General features: G+C 55.6%; 7 protein-coding genes across 7 annotated transcripts; 2 read left to right on the top strand and 5 right to left on the bottom strand.

Annotated features, from left to right (window-relative positions):
- Nucleotides 1-3,986: 3,986 nt before the first annotated feature.
- Nucleotides 3,987-5,303, bottom strand: GLRG_01574 (glycosyl hydrolase family 18; the record flags this gene model as incomplete). Its single annotated transcript, XM_008092259.1, has 4 exons — nucleotides 3,987-4,764; nucleotides 4,830-5,063; nucleotides 5,133-5,253; nucleotides 5,282-5,303. 4 exons carry the CDS (start codon nucleotides 5,301-5,303, stop codon nucleotides 3,987-3,989), a joined length of 1,155 nt encoding a protein of 384 aa, XP_008090450.1.
- A 1,980-nt stretch (nucleotides 5,304-7,283) lies between these two features.
- On the bottom strand, nucleotides 7,284-7,820 carry GLRG_01573 (uncharacterized protein; the record flags this gene model as incomplete). The annotated part of the gene is made up of 1 exon (XM_008092258.1): nucleotides 7,284-7,820. The coding sequence occupies one exon, from the start codon at nucleotides 7,818-7,820 to the stop codon at nucleotides 7,284-7,286; it is 537 nt and encodes a 178-aa protein (XP_008090449.1).
- A 520-nt stretch (nucleotides 7,821-8,340) lies between these two features.
- On the bottom strand, nucleotides 8,341-9,654 carry GLRG_01572 (ran GTPase activating protein 1; the record flags this gene model as incomplete). Its single annotated transcript, XM_008092257.1, has 2 exons — nucleotides 8,341-9,408; nucleotides 9,463-9,654. The coding sequence occupies 2 exons, from the start codon at nucleotides 9,652-9,654 to the stop codon at nucleotides 8,341-8,343; spliced, it is 1,260 nt and encodes a 419-aa protein (XP_008090448.1).
- A 603-nt stretch (nucleotides 9,655-10,257) lies between these two features.
- On the top strand, nucleotides 10,258-11,455 carry GLRG_01571 (uncharacterized protein; the record flags this gene model as incomplete). The annotated part of the gene is made up of 2 exons (XM_008092256.1): nucleotides 10,258-10,777; nucleotides 10,830-11,455. 2 exons carry the CDS (start codon nucleotides 10,258-10,260, stop codon nucleotides 11,453-11,455), a joined length of 1,146 nt encoding a protein of 381 aa, XP_008090447.1.
- Nucleotides 11,456-12,227: 772 nt separating this feature from the next.
- Nucleotides 12,228-12,969, bottom strand: GLRG_01570 (uncharacterized protein; the record flags this gene model as incomplete). The annotated part of the gene is made up of 4 exons (XM_008092255.1): nucleotides 12,228-12,514; nucleotides 12,608-12,712; nucleotides 12,771-12,891; nucleotides 12,964-12,969. 4 exons carry the CDS (start codon nucleotides 12,967-12,969, stop codon nucleotides 12,228-12,230), a joined length of 519 nt encoding a protein of 172 aa, XP_008090446.1.
- Nucleotides 12,970-13,855: 886 nt separating this feature from the next.
- On the top strand, nucleotides 13,856-15,613 carry GLRG_01569 (iron only hydrogenase large subunit domain-containing protein; the record flags this gene model as incomplete). Its single annotated transcript, XM_008092254.1, has 1 exon — nucleotides 13,856-15,613. One exon carries the CDS (start codon nucleotides 13,856-13,858, stop codon nucleotides 15,611-15,613), a length of 1,758 nt encoding a protein of 585 aa, XP_008090445.1.
- Nucleotides 15,614-15,641: 28 nt separating this feature from the next.
- On the bottom strand, nucleotides 15,642-16,622 carry GLRG_01568 (uncharacterized protein; the record flags this gene model as incomplete). The annotated part of the gene is made up of 2 exons (XM_008092253.1): nucleotides 15,642-16,338; nucleotides 16,453-16,622. The coding sequence occupies 2 exons, from the start codon at nucleotides 16,620-16,622 to the stop codon at nucleotides 15,642-15,644; spliced, it is 867 nt and encodes a 288-aa protein (XP_008090444.1).
- Nucleotides 16,623-17,272: the final 650 nt, after the last annotated feature.

The following is a 17,272-nucleotide window of genomic DNA, read 5'->3' as shown; positions in this document are numbered from 1 at the left end:
GAATCGAGTTGGTCGGCCCGCGTACCACGATGATTGGAGAAGGGAGGTCGGGCCAGGTTCCGCAATGCGCCAGGGCAGAGGTGAAGGGACGGTCGGCTCCGGGGAACCAAGCAAGAGTGTGGGTGCAACAGAAGGCAGCGTCGGTGTCCTCCCGCACGATATTCGTGGCAGGTGCGGGATAGCAGTATCGCAACCCGCGCGCGGAGCAGAAGATGGCGAGAGCAGAAGACAAAAGTCTCGTAAGGTCGGGGTCGCTTTGACGGCAGCAGCGTCAGCTTTCGGTGGTACGGATGATTGGAGGATTGCGGTGGTCGGCGACAAGAAGGGACCCAAGTCACCACTCACCACTGAGAAAGGTGCTTTGGCTCGGGGCAGTGTCGAAGTACATCCAGCGCGCAAAAGAAATGGACGGGACGATGACACAATCACGTATTGACAATATCCCCCTCGAGATATCGCCGTGAGAGATCTGCAGTGGGTCAAGTTGCGCGACTTGCAAAAGCGGCGGACGATGGCAAAGAGGAGGGAGGGGGAGAGGTGAAGTCGTGAGCTTACTCGGAAGATTCAATAAAATCATGGAAAGAAAGAGCGAACCCCTCTTAGCGACGACTGGTCATAGGTAGGTAGGTAGGTACCTAGGCAAGGGGGTTGTATGGGGGTGACCCGCTACCAGTGATCCTTCTCTTTTCGTGGTCCTATAAGCGTTCCGAGAAGCAACGCCGCCATGCTGGTGCCTGCTGACAGCTTGGGGCTGCAATACGCGGGACAGACACCTGGACTTGGGCTAATTGATACACTTACATAACATAGTGCCCCTCCCCCTCGCTGTTCTGGCTTCCCAGGAACTGCCTTGGAGATGCCTCCATCCGTGTAGATTGCAGTAGGAGCCCGCCGCCAAAGGAGGCTCTAGAAACTCTTTTCCTCAATTAGCAATTATTTGGCTAGGATGGAACCTTGAACAATTGATAAATGGGCCTGTTCTGGAACTGTGACGGAGTTAACGGATATAAAAACCATGTCACCCGCCACCTTTCTATACATTTATATATTGTATGTGGCGCTGGGCTGCCATGATAGGCATTATCATCAGCACCTCTTACACATGCAAAGATGAAGATACCCGTCTTGCGCACATGGTACGTCTGAGCCAATAACCGAACGTGCAGCAATTACCAGAGCCAAATCGGCGTATAAGAAAGCGGCGAGGCTATTTGTTAGGTGGCGCGGTTTACCAGTCTCGTTCTCGTCTGCTTGTACATCTGGCGATGCTTTTATTGTAGATACATTGCTTCACAGATTGGTGGATAGAGGGTATACATCCGACTGATGACGCTGAGTACTCCGTGGGCAGGTAGGTATCTTAGTAGGTACTGTACTATTATGCCGACATAGGTAGTCCAGAAAGGCTCGCCCCACTAGATATATACCGTTCGGGCTGCCAATATGAATCTATCTGTCCAAGGTAGGGAGGTACCTCAAACCGACCCTTGAGCCTGGAAGCACCGTCTATGTACATATCTACATCACATGCTTTGCCAAGGGTTATTGCCGAAGCAATGCGGTACGCGGTAGCCTGAACACAACTCCTCTGCCGGTCTTGTCGGTACTCACTAGCGTCGTAGGGTTGGCCTCTGTTGAACAGGGGTGTGTGTGGTATCAGACGAGTAGGTTCCCAATCTCACCGGATGACTCATGCCCCTTCCCAAGACACGCTGACCAGGGAAAAGACCGGCCCCGAACCAGAGCCATCTGAAGTCGCTTGTGAAAGCAAGTTCACTGAAGTTGCTTGCCAAAGAAAGTTCAGCGGCTTATCATCATCCCGTTATTATGTCGGCAGCCAGCCAGAAATCCCTCAAGGATCACCGCCCCTGTGTCGGCCAACGTCGGTGCCTCTCCTCTCCCCTGCCCCTGATGTGAAAACCCCACCAGTGAACGGCGTTGGCGGGGAGAGCCCCCCGGGCCGAATGATGGACTGTGGTTACTTCTGCCCTGCAAGGCTCGTAAAATTCGAGCCTACAGTGGGGTAGCAGAAGTTCCGCCGAATCCCTAGTTTTACACCAAAACTTATAATTTTTAGACTTTAATTCTACACTATATGTATAAAAAGGAAGATATAATATAATATATATTAACTATTAAGAGCTACTTGAGTGTATATAAGATAGTTAAAAGGTTTATTTATTAATAGTTTTATATATAGAAATACTTTATTAAAATCTTTATTTTTTTAAAACTTATAAGCTACTTGACACAGCCTTCCTGGCAGCTGTTGTGGATCTGACAGGATGGAGCTAGGCTGCGATGGTGACGTGAAGTGACGTAGTGTGAAGGCGAAGCGTAACAGCAGAGCAGTGAAGCAAGACGAACAATAACAAGGAGCTGAACAAATGACACAGGACAAGATAGGTGATAGACAATAGGTGTATTTGAGGTTGACCCTCCCTCTGTGAAGGGTCTCCTGTTAGAGGGATATATACCTGTGGTACACGTAACGTATTACGTGTACGCTAGGTATCTGATCCCTACTACCTGTCTATCTATTGTCTATGGGCACTTGCCACCTATCGTCCTGTGACACTACTTTTACTACTATTTTACTAATAAGTATATACTTAAAGCTTATAAAGTACTTATTAAGTATTAAAAGCCTTATATAAACTTACTATAAGCTCTATTATTCTATTTGTATAAGAAATAATATTTATAGCTTATAAGTACTAACTTTATTAACTATATATAAAATGATAAGTTAGAAATTTTAAGCTAAGACCTATATATATATATATATATATATATATATATATATACTAGAGCTTACTTTAAACTATATAAATACAAGCTCCTAGCTCTAAAGTAATAGTAGTTAGTCTGAAATAAGCTTGTAAAGTTAGTGAGTTTTGGTGTGAAACTAGGGATTCGGCGGAACTTTTGCTTACCCACTGTACAACGAGGCTAAACCAACTAGCAACCAGTGAGCGTTCATGAGCCCCCCCAAAGAACCCATCCAGTCAGCACCAAGCTTGGAAGGTGTTCGGTTCCTGCCGAACGTATTGTCGGGGCTTGGCTTAACTGAATCCCATATTCGCGGGATGACGCCAAGTCAATCCATCGCTTCCCCTATGCAAGAGCCCGGTATATCGGCAGTTACGAAATAGAGTATCTCGTCTGGCAATAATAACAGTGTCGTGATTCCAATCTATGTCGCCGATTCGCCTGGACTGTGGGGTTTACTTACAGGGCTGCACATCAAAAGTGCCCCCAACGAATAGCGTACAAGCAGGGCGTTGACTGAGCAAGAATACCCAACTCATGATAGATACTTTCTAAAATGCCCGGTTGCTTCAAGGTAAGCCTTGGGACACCACCGGTATTACGAGGTCCCGGCAAGAAGATGATTCGAACGTCAAATTAAACCAGGACCGCCCAGACTAGTCGAATGCTTCTCAACGAAGTCAACCAACCTCGTCGACAAGGCACGAGCACATCCAAGGCAAGAGCAGATGATAGGGCAAACCAGTATCGATGCCTTCGAAGCTGCCGGCAACTCTTTGCCACAGCAACTCGCGGTGGTTCAATCTGTTGCACGAGGACTCAAGTGACGATGCTGTGAAGCTGGTCGATTCACGTTTTTGAGGCAAGTTCATTGTTACACTTACATCGCAATTGAGTGATGCGAGCACTGTAACAATTGGCGTAATCAACCATGCGACTCCGCAGTCAACAGTAAACGCGGCAATTGGGTCAATCCAAAGTAATATGTTATTCCCTAAAGCCAGAGTTCTATCATCTCCTATCCCGCTCGCTCAATGAATACGCATGGGCATGGCTGATGATCCTTAGACAAGCTCACCAAGCCTCCATTGAACAAACAGCCTCCAATACATCCAACGCCTCTAATGCCGCAAGACAAAACAAAAAACCTCAAGCCAAGAAGCAGAGAGAAGGGGGAGAGAAAAAAAGACGAACGGGAGAAAAACCAAATCCCATCATGCAAGATTGTTCTTGATGTTGGCATACTGGCTGTTGGGATAGCTCAACAGGTTCTGCGCTGGGTCCAGGGTGCCCATCTTGCTCGCCAGCGCGCCCACAAGGCTCCCCTCGCCCTTGCGGTCCCCGGCCGCCTCCCAGAACACAGCGCCGCCGAGCGTTTTGTTAACGAGATAGTCCGCCTTCATGTTTGCGCTCTTGACGTTGTCGTACGTCACCAGCTCGCGCGAACTCGCGTCGTAGCTGTACAGCGCGCCCGCCGTCTGGTCAAACACCTCGACGGCGCCGGCCCGTGGGAGGACCTTGTAGTGCCACACGCCCGGCTCGACGGACCCCTGACCTATCCCCTGGTACGGCTTGCCGATGCCGTCCGTGTTGAGGAAGGAGCGGCCGTAGAGCGGCAGGCCCAGGACGATCTTGCTGGGGCGGATGCCTTGGCCAAGGTAGTACGCTAGCGCGGCCTCGGTGCTGTACTTGGTGGCCTCCGGGTTGGACGGGTCGGTGAAGAGGTTGGCCTGGTGGCCCGTCGTCTGGTCCCAGGACCCGGCGTAGTCGTAGGCCATGAGGTGCCACGCATCGACGTAGGGGTCCATGCCGCGGAGGTCCATCTTCTCGTAGTGCGTCGGGCCGGCCGGGCACGCGACGGTCAGGGCGAAGTGGTAGCCAGGGGCGTACTGCGCAGCGTGCTTGTCGAGTTCCTCGCGGCAGGTCTTGAGGAGGGCGACGAAGTTGGCTGCCTCTTGGGCGTTGGCGGGGTATTCCCAGTCAATGTCGAGCCTGCGTCGCGGGTTAGCTTCTGTGCTCCCGAGAACCTCGGTGTCTTGTCGAGAGGGGGGAATTACCCGTCAAACCCCCAGTCGTGCATAAGCTTGATGGCCGAGGTAGCGAAGCGCTGGCGGCCGGCTTCGGTCGCGGCAACGGGGACGAATTTGTACGACCAGCTCCAGCCGCCGATGGAGAGGACGAGCTTGAGCTTGCGGTTCTGCTTCTTGATGGCGTACAACTGCTTGACGCAACCATAGGCGTTTCCGGCCTGGTTCGAGTCGCCCGGGTACTGCCGCCCAATGTCTGACCAGCTGTCGGACGAGATTCTACGGTTTGTTAGTTCCGGGCGTTGGCTAGTCTGTCTGGCGATATTGACTTACACCTCTCCGTCGGCGGCGATGTCGGCAAAAGAGTAGAGCAGATGCGTCACCTTATCGGCGGGAATGTCCGCTGGTTGATAGTTGGCTCCGTAGACGCCCCTGGCTCTTTTAGCCAAAGCCCCTGTCAGTCCTTGGACGGCTCAGCTTACCAATTTGTAAAGTACAGCACATTTCTGTACCCCGATGAAGGTGGTCCCGGGTTGGTCGTAGGCGGAGACACGATCCCGGAGCTCGATGGCTGGGCCGGGGGCACGACGGAGGAAACCACGGGCGATGAGCCGGCAGGCGGCGCCGGCCCTGTGGTGGAGGAGCGCGGAGGAAGAAAGGGAGTTACGACGATGGGACCCGGACCGGAAGCCGGGGCCGGGGCTGAGAAAGCCGGTGGGCTGGAGGCTGAGGCCGCCGCCTGTGATGTTGGTGCGGTGACCTGCGATATTGGTGCGGTGACCTGCGTGGACTGAACAATGGTGCCGGTGCCTGCATTTTTGCAGCTTGGTCGTGCCGAACGGCGCTCGTTCGCAGGCACTGCGTCCGCGACGGAGGCGAGGAGAAGATGTAAGAGAATGGTTGATCCAATCATGACTGCAAACTAGCGGCTGAGGAGGGCTGGTGACGATCGACAGGGGGAGGGTGAAAGGGAGATGCTATGACGAACATTTTGGGGGAAGGAAAAGGGCTTCTTTATTCCTTTTTGAATCTCCTGTCTCTTGCGAGATGTCGAGGGGGTTGATGTGAGGAGGTTGATGTGAGGAGGTTAGGGGAGCAAGCCGTGACGCATCATAGGTGAGGAATGCATAGAACTAGGGGCACAGTTAAACAGCCCTCAGATCCCAGTGGATGGTGGTAAGGCGAACATGGATTGAGATGTTGCGGTCTGCCTCGCGCGCCGGCCCCTTAGATATCGGAGTCGTGCTCTGGAGGTTGGCCGCCACATGGAGGAATCGGGGCCACCACAGTGACCCGAATCCCCAGCTCCTGAGACATCCTAAGCATGTGCCCTTACATAGTAGATGAAGGGGAAACGAGACTTGGAAGAATAGACTTCTTTTCGGGCTGGGTCGTTCTACAGTGAGCATCACTCGTAGTGGCAACCCAGTCAAAACTGGCCCATCCAAGCACCACACACACTCTTGGTTTCGGCCGTCTTGTTCTTCAGAATGGAAGTCCATGATGCCCAGGGAAGTAACTGGAGGGGGGGGAGGGAATGCCCTAGTCCATGGCACCAGGCTTCAGGTCCAGGCTGGACCAACAGACACAAGAACGTCTACAATATCATTGTTTACATACGGCTTTCCCTTGCCTGCATACAGGATAACGCTCCGAGCTGGTCGGACCCCACGCAGCACGTTGGGATGTCGTTAAACGGGAGGGGATGTGTGCTAGATTCCCACAGGTTCGCAGTTGGGACGGCCAGGCGGATGCCCCACTTATTACAAGGCGTCGTCGCACTACGACACGCTGAAGAATGAACCCTGCCACACCGGTGCAGCGGATCCGCTGGGATGGCAGCCATCAGTGGGGGGGGGGGGCGAGTTGGCGCCTGTGCAGCAACGCCTATGGCAGTCTAGTCGAGTATTTCCAAGCTTTGTCCGGTTTCTCTTCGCAGTCGCGACCCAGACTGAGAACCGTTGTGTCGTGAGTTCACTCTTTGAAAAGGGTCTGAAGATATCCGGTTGGCCCAGCATCAATGTGTTTGAGCCACATGTAAAGTACTTACCTATGTAGGTAGTAAAGCTTCTGCAACAGTGAGCTGCAGGGCCACATTCCAAGCGTCCAGCCTCACTGACACACTTACACGCGGACTCATGGGTACAGTAGGTACGTCACTCTTAAGAACAATGTCTCGGCTAGCATGTCGTCTCAGCAAACGCGTCGTTAACATTGTCTCGACAAACCTAAGTCCCTTTTCGATAGTTTTGTCACACGCCCTCGGCGATGCCCTTGAACGAAATAATGCTTGTAAGCCAGCAGGAAAGACGGTACAGAGGGATGGCGGGCTGACTGCTGTCCCCACCGCCGGGAACTCCTTGTGTGTCCGATTCGAGACTTACACATAAGGGCGCCCATAATAGCACCGCCAACATGACCGACGACGATAGTGGTGGTATTGGGGCCCGGGACTCCCTCACATGGACAACGCTCCCTCGCCCCTCAAACTCCTCCCTTTTCATCAGCTCGCCGCTGCTTCTCGATCGCTGGCGCCCTCCCCTCCCTTTCGACTGCCATCAACGCGGCAGGCATCGCAGCAAATACCCCTAGCCCAACCAGTACCGCTATCAACCAACTCCCATCCGCCTCCCAGACCTGACCCCCATACCCTTCTTCGTACAGCATGAGCCAGAGAATTGCCTCCGCGCCGGCCAGGAATGCCGCCGCCAGTCCGCCAACGGCGAGCCGGAGCCACGGCACGCGCGGCAGGTCGTGGGCAACTACAACATGGCGGGCGAAGACTGCGCCGACGACGGTTTGCAGCGAAACGAGCACGAGTTCAGCCTGTGTTGCTGTGAGGCCGTGCTGCTGCTGCTGCTGCTGCTGATATTTGTATATGGCCCACGAGAACAGCACGCTCGGTGTGAGGGCAAGGAAGAAGTACGACAGCGCGATGCGGAAGACGAAGCAAGCGATGGCGATGTTCCAGAGAAGCTCGACGACCGGGTCTGTCGTCTCGAAAAGGTAGTGTCCCATCATTGCCTCCTCAGCAAGGTGAGAAGATTCTGTAACGTGCAGATATGTATTTGATTTGATTTGATCGAGTTTGGTTGGCCCTTCTTTCTTGTAAAACCAGCAGAGCGCGATAAGCTTGCCGTCTCTTATACGACTACAAAATGTCGCTCACCTCACGCGATTCCCCATTCTGCTATTCTGACGCTTCTGCTGTCTCGTGGACGCCAGGTGTGTGGGTGGGGTGATTGTGGGATGACGGCCTGCGGAGGTATACGGACAGGCAACTAGTTGTGCCCCCAACATACGACTTGTACGGTACAAGCCTCTATGCGAATGGAAGCTGGTGATCGACCTTACCAATAAAAAAAAAAGTCTCGGTATGACCGTGCTCGATTTATTCCGGCAACCATCGCAATTCTGTGGGATGAAGTGTAATTTTGGGGGGTATCGTGTCTGTCTCCTCACTCCTGCAAATGGGGGGTGGGCATTCCTCTTGCGTTCCATCTTCTAAACCTGTAAACCAAAAGAAATGTTATGTCCAACTCTAGATCTCCGTCTTGCCCAGCTTCTTGGCCAGATCGTCCACCTCCTTGTCCTTGAGCTGAACAGTAGGCTCCTCCTGGGCCTCCTGGGCCTCTTTGTCGAGGATCTCGGCTCTCTCTGTGGGCTCCGGCTCCTCTTCCTCCTCGGATTCCTCCTCTTCCTCATCATCGGAGTCGCCCTCGAGATCGCTGAGGCTGTCGAGGCCCCATGCGTCTTCATCGACAATGTCGCCGCCGGTCTTCTCCTTGCGCTCCTCCAGCTCCTCGCGGATGGCGCTGACAGAGGGGTCCTCCTCCTCAAACTTGTTGCCGTTGAGCTCAACTTTCATCAGGGCAGGCAGAGAGCTGGAAACTACGCTGGCAATGCTGGCCAGGGCCTTAGGGGTGATATCGTTGAAAGCCAGACGAAGGATCTCGAGCTTGTCCTGCTTACCCTTTGCAAGAGCCTTGGTGACGAGAGCGGTACCCTTAGCAGTGAGATAGGCATCGTTAAGACCCAACTCCTGGAGGTGTGTCCAGGTCGGGAGAACGCTGGCAACAGCCTTGGCACCCGAGACGGTAAAGGTGTTATCCTGGAGATCTAGGATGCGCAGCTCGGTCGCATGGTTCAAACCCTCGCTAATGAGGTGGCTGATACCTTCCTGGCGAATTCCGTTCTGAACCATCTTAATCTCCTTAATCTTGTTGTGGAGGCTGAAGGCCTTGGCCCAGGCCTGCATACTGCCATTCTCCAGACGGTTACGACCGCAGATAACAGTCTCAAGGTGCGGCACCTCCTTGCCTTCCTTCCTTGCCTCCTCCTTCTTCGCGTGCAGTTCAGACAGCGCGTTCGCCACCAGAATACCGGCATGGGGACCGAGACCGTTGTTGTTCAGGTACAGGTGCTGGAGAGGGACGTGAGCAGCTAGGAAGGCGACGACGGGCGCCTGAGTGTTGATGCCAAAAGCGTTGTCGTTCAGATTGATCGTCGTGAGCTTGGGGAGGTTGAGGATCGAAGTAAGGAGGGAGGTCAGAGCCTCGGGGATTTCGCTGAGGAGACGGCCGGTGAAGATATCGGAGAGGTCGGCAGACTGGCCAGTTTCGTTAGCAGTTGGACGTGAGTGTCGAAGCCGTCAGTAGCGTACCTGAAGGTTATTCTTGGTGGCCAAAACCTCACCCAGACGCTTGCAAGCGCCAACACCCAAGGTGTTTCCTAGGAACTTGACCTCCTCGACATCGGTCGAGATAAGCTCGGCGATGTGGGGTTCCAGGTCGGCGGCAGTATCGAGCTTGAGACCCTTTCCCTCAAGGGAGAACACCTTGCGCGAAGACGCCATGATGAGTATGATGATGGGTAGAGGTAGAGAGAAGTAGAATGCTTGGGAAGAGGTGGCTCCAAGTGCGCAAAATGAGTGTCTGTCCGGGTGTTGTGATGATGGTGGGGGCGGGGGAATAAACAAAACGATTTCGACTTTCGAAGACCCCTCGAGTCATAGGTACCTGCAGGGGAGGAACCCGGGTGGATTCCAAGCACGCCACAAGGGCAGACCTGCCAGCTGTCGCCATCAGCGCGCAGGCGAGACCAGCTGGTCACGGACCCCCAGTGAAGTTGGCTCGTCGACTGGACCCACCTTACAGAGCTCCCATGAACCACACGGTCTTCGTCGCGACACTGGATCGAGCCCAGGCGCAAACATCATTAAAGTTGTCAGGAGCAAGGCCCGACGTGATTTCTCCGGCGATTGGCCTGCACTTAACTGAAATCCGCCATTTAATCCACCCTCTACTCTTCCCTCCACTGGGAATTATCTATTTTACATCAATCTCACCTTCTAATTCACTGTCCCTGGAGACGATTGGTTCCACGCCTTTTAGTAGCAAACCATTGACGATAATTACTGCATCCTTCGAAAAGCATTCCATCCCCAGAACGGCGCAAAATGGCTCGTGGAGACTCGACACCACCCGAATCGCCGCTTTCCTCCATGGACAACAGCGATGCCTCTGATGGCGAGGTCCACGACTACGAGGACGAGTCGCTCCTCCGCCCTTCGAAGCGACAGAAGCTGGGAGCGGCTTCGACGACGTCTCCCGCGGTCGTTGCCGAACCCGAGCCCGAAGCTGTACCCGAGCCAGACCCGTTGGATGGCATGTCGGACGTCTCATCGGACACCTCTGGTGACATTCCCAGTTCTCCCATAAATGCCAAACTAGACGAAGAGGACTTCCAGGAGCAGGTCACGGCTTGTGCCTGGGAGGGCTGCGACGCGGGTGATTTTGGCAACATGGATAAGTTGGTAGACCACATTCACAGCGATCACATCGAGAGCCGACAAAAGAAGTACACGTGTGAATGGATTGGGTGCAACCGAAAGAGCATGGGCCATGCCAGCGGTTACGCGCTCAAAGCCCATATGCGTAGCCATACTAGGGAGAAGCCCTTCTACTGCTACTTGCCAGGTTTGCAATGCCAATATCCGGTCACCCTAAAGATGGTGGCTAACCAATGCAGAATGCGACCGCTCGTTTACTAGATCCGATGCGTTAGCGAAGCACATGCGGACTGTTCACGAGACAGAGGCTCTGCGCCCCTCTGACCCAGTCCCCAAGTCGATGCAGGCCGGCCCTACGGGCAAGGGCAAGCTGAAGATCATCATCAAGACCCCCCAATCACACGCCGCCGGCCATGACGACGCCATGGACGATGGTGCGGATGACGATGAGCTCTCGGCCGACCTGTTCACGCCCCTGACCGAAGAGCAAGGCTTCACTCCCGAGGAGCTCAAGATACCTCTCGAGAAGCTTTACAAACTTTGCAGATTCCAAGTCAAATGGGCCCAGGATGAATCAGCGAAGCTCGCGGAAGAAGTGAAGTACTGGGAGAAACAGTACAAGGACCTTTGGCGCGAAAAGGAAGTGCTCTTTTCCCAGGTTGTAAAGAGCGAGGTCGACTGGCATGAACGCAGACAGGCAGTGCTGTCAGGCGCAGCGGATGTTCAGCTGTCAGGCGTGCTCGAAAGCCAAGAAGGCAATGGAGATGCAACAAATGGCGATGGCGCAGGCTCTCAGCAAGATTCCAGCGCTAAAGAGACTCTGGCCAACGGGGCTAGCTCAGCGGAAGTTGCGGCAGCTAGTTAGAGCCAGTCTTCTGCAATTGAGGGCTGCTCGGGGAACCTAGACAGGAACGGCGACCTCGGACAATTCGTGGGGGAACCGCTGGGCATGGGCGAACCGAAAGTTCCCTGCATCGGCTGTGGCCATGAATATTCCTACTATTACCTCATCAGAACGCACGCGCAGGTCTGTTCAGGTCCACTTCGACGAGCACTTCGACAGCTGAAGGAACCATGGTGACCATGCAGACAGCGACCCCGGCGCCCCTAAGGATCAAACAGTCTATCTCATATACGCGGAAGAGTCGACGAGTCTGTAGTCCTCCTAGCAGAGCCTACCATGAGATGGAGCGTCTTTCAGAACTCGCGGGAGAAGGATAGTCCCAAATACCAAGGGTATAAATAACAAGGCAGTCAGTGTGGAGCCGACAAACTCCATTGTCTGCACACTCTGCCGCAGGGAGCGTCAGGGAAGTTTGGCAAGAGGCACATGGGGCATACGGCGCATGGCGTATTGTATTAACAGGAGAATGATTCATCGTTGACTGTAATTGATGAGCAGCGGCGGTACAGCCGCCCCTAAAACACCTTGATATTGGCTGCCTACTCCTTACTTCATACTGCGTGGGGATGACTTTGACAAGAAGTAAGAATTTGTGTAAGTTATTTTAACATTGCCGCCATCTCTTGAAAGGGCTGGACCGGAGGCGCTGCCAAATCCCATGACGCGCGTTGTAGGCCGAAGCCCTATAAGACAGCGGCATCCACTTGGCCGGCGAGAAGTGAAATGCAAACACTTACATACCCTTCTTCTTGGCGCGGTACGATTCTGCGTTCTTGAAGGGAAACGAGCTCGTGTCCTTGTCGTAGCCGTGCTTCTTGCTGCGGCGCGACTTGTCGCCGGCGAACATGAGACACCAGAGGCCGAATAGGGCGAAGAAAGTGCTGCCGAGGCAGCCTAGGACGAAGCCCGTCTGGTCCGTCCGCAGATACCTGCTGTAGCAGTAGAAGGCGGCGGAGGCGTGGTGGATGGAGGAGAGGAACAGGGCGGCGTTGGCGTATGGCGAGACAGTCCCCGGCGGGGCTGCGAGTTGTAAGTACGATGCGGAGAGGAGTCTATCAAGACAGACAGGCAGGCGAGGATGCGGACAGGGAAGGGGGGGGGGATGCGACTGACTTTGGTCCTCGGATACGAGGGGGACCGCGCCGGAGAGGGTCACTACGAGGAGGCCGAGGGTGAGGAGAGCGAATCCTAGGGAGCGGGCAAAGTAGTCCTCAAGAGCTGGCGGGGTGGACGTCAGTTCACTTTGTCCTCGCGAAGATGGCGAGAAAGGGCTCACAGCCTGCGGCCTGGTAGTCCTCGGGACGGAGGAGGTTGGTAATAAACCTCGGCCAGATGATGAGCGGGACAGCCTGTGTCGCGAGCCAGCCCAGGTTGCCGAAGCTGAAGGTCGATATCGCCTGTTGTGTAGTGTAGAGAGGAGCTTGTCAGCGGCTTTCAATGTGCGCGCGGTTTGAGAGGATTGCCCATACGTCCATTGAAGTGTTAAAGGGAGCTACTGAAAGCCAGTTTCCGGTAATTATCTGCTTCTGAGCGACGAGTTTTCTGAGATGGGGTATTATAGCTTTCCAGGAAACAGAAGGGAATAATAATAACTTGAAGCTGGCTGGGGCTTCTACAGCTCTCCATCGCGTGGATGACCTCAAGGTTGGTAAACGGTACGTATATTGGGTATCCAAGCGACGTCATTGGACCGCCCCCCCCCCCCCCCCGGGCTTGTCGGAGAGGCGCGCGGCCACCCTCCCTGTCAACCGCTGGCCAGCACCTGCACGACTTGTTTGTTCCTGTAAAGAATACCCCCTGTATTTCTCTCAGCGCTTCTCAGGGGTCCGAGGCCGATGCCGCCTGTGGTGTGGAAGTGGGAGGCGGAATCTTTCCTCGCCCGCTTTTTTTCTTCTCGCCAATCCGCCACCTGCCGATTTCGCAGCGCTTGCGTGCCCTGTGGATTCCCCAACTTTCGCCTTTGCCAGCGGCGTTTCCCCTGCAAAAGCCCAGTTGCGAGGGGCTGATTTGCAATCACACTCTGCCGGTTTTGTTTTTCCTCAAGCGTCCGAAGGCTGTCAACCATTTGCGCATCTCCGGGTTCGCGAAGAGATAGAGGGTGAGAGAAGGGGACCACTCACGTTTATTAGCAGCATCCTGAAAAAGGCGACCTGGATTATTCTTATCTCTGCTACCTGTTTGTAATGTTTACAAAAGTTGCTGGTTGTTGAACCTGCTCTGCTCTTCTACAAAATCCTTGTGGCCTGCCCTTTGTTCTTCTCTCGCATCACATTTGCCCCGCCATCGTCAACATCCCACCTCCTTGACCATCAACCCCCCTTCTCCCACTACGACTTGACAAACCCTCCCGAAACCGACAAGATGAGCGCGATCCTCTCGGCAGACGACCTCAACGACTTCATCAGTCCGGGCGTCGCCTGCATAAAGCCAATCGAGACCCTTCCCTCCGCCCCGCCACCGTCGCAGGACCCCTCCCTCGAACACGAAGTGATACTCGACGGCCAACCCAGCTCCGCCGCAGCCAATGCCCCGCCGGCCGAGATCTCTCTAACGGACTGCCTCGCCTGCTCCGGCTGCGTCACCTCCGCCGAGGCCGTTCTCGTCAGCATGCAGTCCCACACCGAGGTCCTCCACACCCTTGACTTCGGCCCCGCGCTGCGCATCGTCGGCCCGGACGATGACGGCCAATTCCGCGTCGACGGCCTCGAGGACGAGAGCCGCAGGCTCTTCGTCGCCAGCGTATCGCCCCAGACTAGGGCGAGCCTGGCCGCCGCGGCGGGGAAGGGGACGACGGAGAAGGAGGCGGGTCATATGCTCGAGAGGCTGCTCGGCGGCCCCGATGGGCTGGCGAGCGCGGGGAAGCACAACAACGGGTTTACGTGGGTCCTGGACACCAACGTTGCGCGTGAGGCGTGCCTGGTCCTCGGTGCGGACGAGGTCTTGAGCGCAGAGGACGCCCCTGCGTCGTCCGCGACGAAGCCCATCCTGACGTCGTCGTGCCCTGGCTGGGTGTGCTACGCCGAGAAGACGCACCCGTACGTGCTACCGCACCTGTCACGGGTTAAGTCGCCTCAGGCGCTGATGGGCACACTGCTCAAGACCACCCTCAGCAAGAAGCTCGGGATTCCGCCCAGCAGGATCTGGCACTTGGCAGTCATGCCCTGCTTCGACAAGAAGCTGGAGGCCAGTCGCGAGGAGCTTACGGATTCGGTCTGGGCTGGGGACGGGATGCCGGGCAGGGGAGTCCGCGACGTCGACTGCGTCATCACTAGCAAGGAGGTCCTCATGTTGGCGGAATCAAGGGGCTTCAATTTCTTCGACCTTGCCCGGAGTAAGCCGAGCTTCGAGCGCGTGTTCTTTCCCGACGCGCGCCTGGACAAGTTCCTCTTCCCTGGCCGCATCGCCCACCGCTCGTCTCAGGCGGCTGGCACGTCCGGCGGCAACCTATACTTCACCCTCCAGACTGTGGTCTCCAAGCATCCCGGTTCCCAGATCCAAGTGGTCCGCGGACGCAACGCCGACGTTGTTGAGTTTATTGTTGCCTCCCCCGCCGGCGATCCGATATTTAAGGCTGCCAGGTACTACGGTTTCCGGAATATCCAAAACCTGGTGCGGAAGCTGAAGCCGGCACGGCCGTCTCGAATGCCTGGCGGCAAGGCGTTTGGCGCTGCCAGACGGCCCGCCGGTAAGTCGGCCGGGCTCGAGTATGCCTACGTTGAGGTCATGGCTTGCCCTGGCGGCTGCACCAACGGCGGTGGGCAGATCAAGGTCGACGACCCCATCATCGTCGAGCGCCGGGGCTTTGAGGCTAAGCCCGGCCCCCTTGAGCAAAAGGTCTTCTTGGCCGAGATCGACGAGGCCTACTTCTCAGCGGAGGACTCCGATGGTGAGGACGGCGTGTCTCAGAACGGCGGCGACCTTCGAGCGGATATTGTTGATGGAATTTCACCTTCGTACATTCGAGATACCCTGGCGCATTGGGCGGGCATTACTGGCATAGACTTGGGCAGGATGGCGCTCACCACGTATCGCGAGGTGGTTAGCGACGTGGGAAAGGACAAGGTGAGCGACACAGAGCGCGTTGTCCAGTTGGCGGGCAAGATTGGTGGAGGCTGGTAGCTTTCATGTCAATAGGATAAGTAGTAAATCAACCCTCCTTGGTGCCTCGCTTGGCGAAGCCGAACCCTCCTCTTCCGCTCCCGTCCGGTCCGCGTGGCGCTCGCAGGGCCTGCTTGGGCTGTTCCTCGTCCCTTGGCATGGACCGGCCAGAGTGCGGGCCGGGCTCGCCTCCTCGCTTCTGCATTGCGAAGCCTCCCCTGGGCGCATAGCCAGGATCGAAGAGCTCGCGGCCGCTCTCGGAACGGACGGTGTCGGCTCTGCTGCTGCCGGGTCGCCTGTAGTCCTCCTGCCGGCTTGAGTTGTTTCCTCGGTGCCCGCCGCCACGGCCGCGTCCCCTACTACGACCGCGGCCTCCTCCTCCCCTCTCATTCTCCCCGCTCCTGGGCGGGGTCGTCGTCCCGGGGCTCGAGGCCCCGGACGAGGGGTTCGATTCGCCAAAGATCTTGGCGCGGGCCTCTTCGTATCGGCGCTGCTTCTCCTCGAGCTCTCGCTGCTGCTTGGCACGAATCTCCTCCGGTGTGAGCTGGGGCTTCTTCTCGGCGGCCTCGTCGTCGGCGTCGTCGTCGGCCAGGGAGAGGTGAGAGAGCTGGCCGGTGACAGGATCACGGCGGGCAATGGTCCGGGGTGCGGGCTTGCGGCTGAGTACCTTAACTTGCGGCTTGAAGCCCGTAGCCAGTGGCACTGAGGGCTGGGCCTCAAGGAAGGTCAGAGGTGTCGGGGTATCGCTATCGGGGTTGCTATGTCAGTGGCTGGTCACCCGAAAGACTGGAAGGCCCAGAGGACGGGGAAATTGCATATAGGCTATATCGGGAGGCAGGAGACATCATCAATGGACGTACGCTGATTCCCAGAGCTTCCTGTTTGACTCGGCATGCTGGGCAAGGCGCTCTGCTTTGCTCAGCGGTGCCGGCGGTTCAGGCTGCAACGGTGCCCCACCATCCATCTTGTCGGCAGCAGACTCCCAGTCATCGTCCTCCCAAGCGTTAGGAACGGATGCCTTCTTGACCATCCTGTCCAGGAGTTGTTCAGAGTTTCAGGCGCGGTATACAGACTTGTCGGCAACTAGCAAGTACGCCTGCTCAGGAGAAAGGTGCTTTGGCTGGGTGGGGTGGGAAAAGGATGAGTGTCCTGTGACCGTGACGAGGCGAGCGGTGAGAGCAGCTAAAACGGAAGCATTGGAGGGTTTCAAGGAGGAGGTGAACGCAATGCGACCCAAAATCGGAGGTTGCCCAGTTCTCAAAGGAGGTGGCTGTTCACAATTGCACACTGGGGATGGAAAAGGTGGAATGAGATGAAGTTGTCGGGCCTGGTCCCTTGTTGGCTGTGCCTTGTGCGTTGTCGGTACGGTTATTTTTTTATATTTTTTTAGCTTCTCCATACTAGGAAGATGACCTCGGTAATACTTCTCAAACCTGCCACTATGGAGCCAGAGTTGATGTACCGATAAAGTCTCCTCTCTGTCCAGGCTTGTGTGGAGGGGCACCAGGGGTCAGCAGGCGCATCGGATCTTGGAAACACGCTGGGGCATAGTGGGGTTGCCCGGGCCAGGTGACAAGCCAGCCAGACGAGAGACTACTCTCATTTATCACTTGCCCAGTTCAATGCGTAAGCAGAATCCCAGCTAAGAGACCATCTTCATTTCATTGTCTTTTTCAGGTT

The sequence above is a fragment of the Colletotrichum graminicola genome, assembly GCF_000149035.1.
Source record: "Colletotrichum graminicola M1.001 genomic scaffold supercont1.4, whole genome shotgun sequence".
NCBI lineage: Eukaryota > Fungi > Ascomycota > Sordariomycetes > Glomerellales > Glomerellaceae > Colletotrichum > Colletotrichum graminicola.
This window is presented reverse-complemented; position numbering and strand designations above follow the sequence as displayed.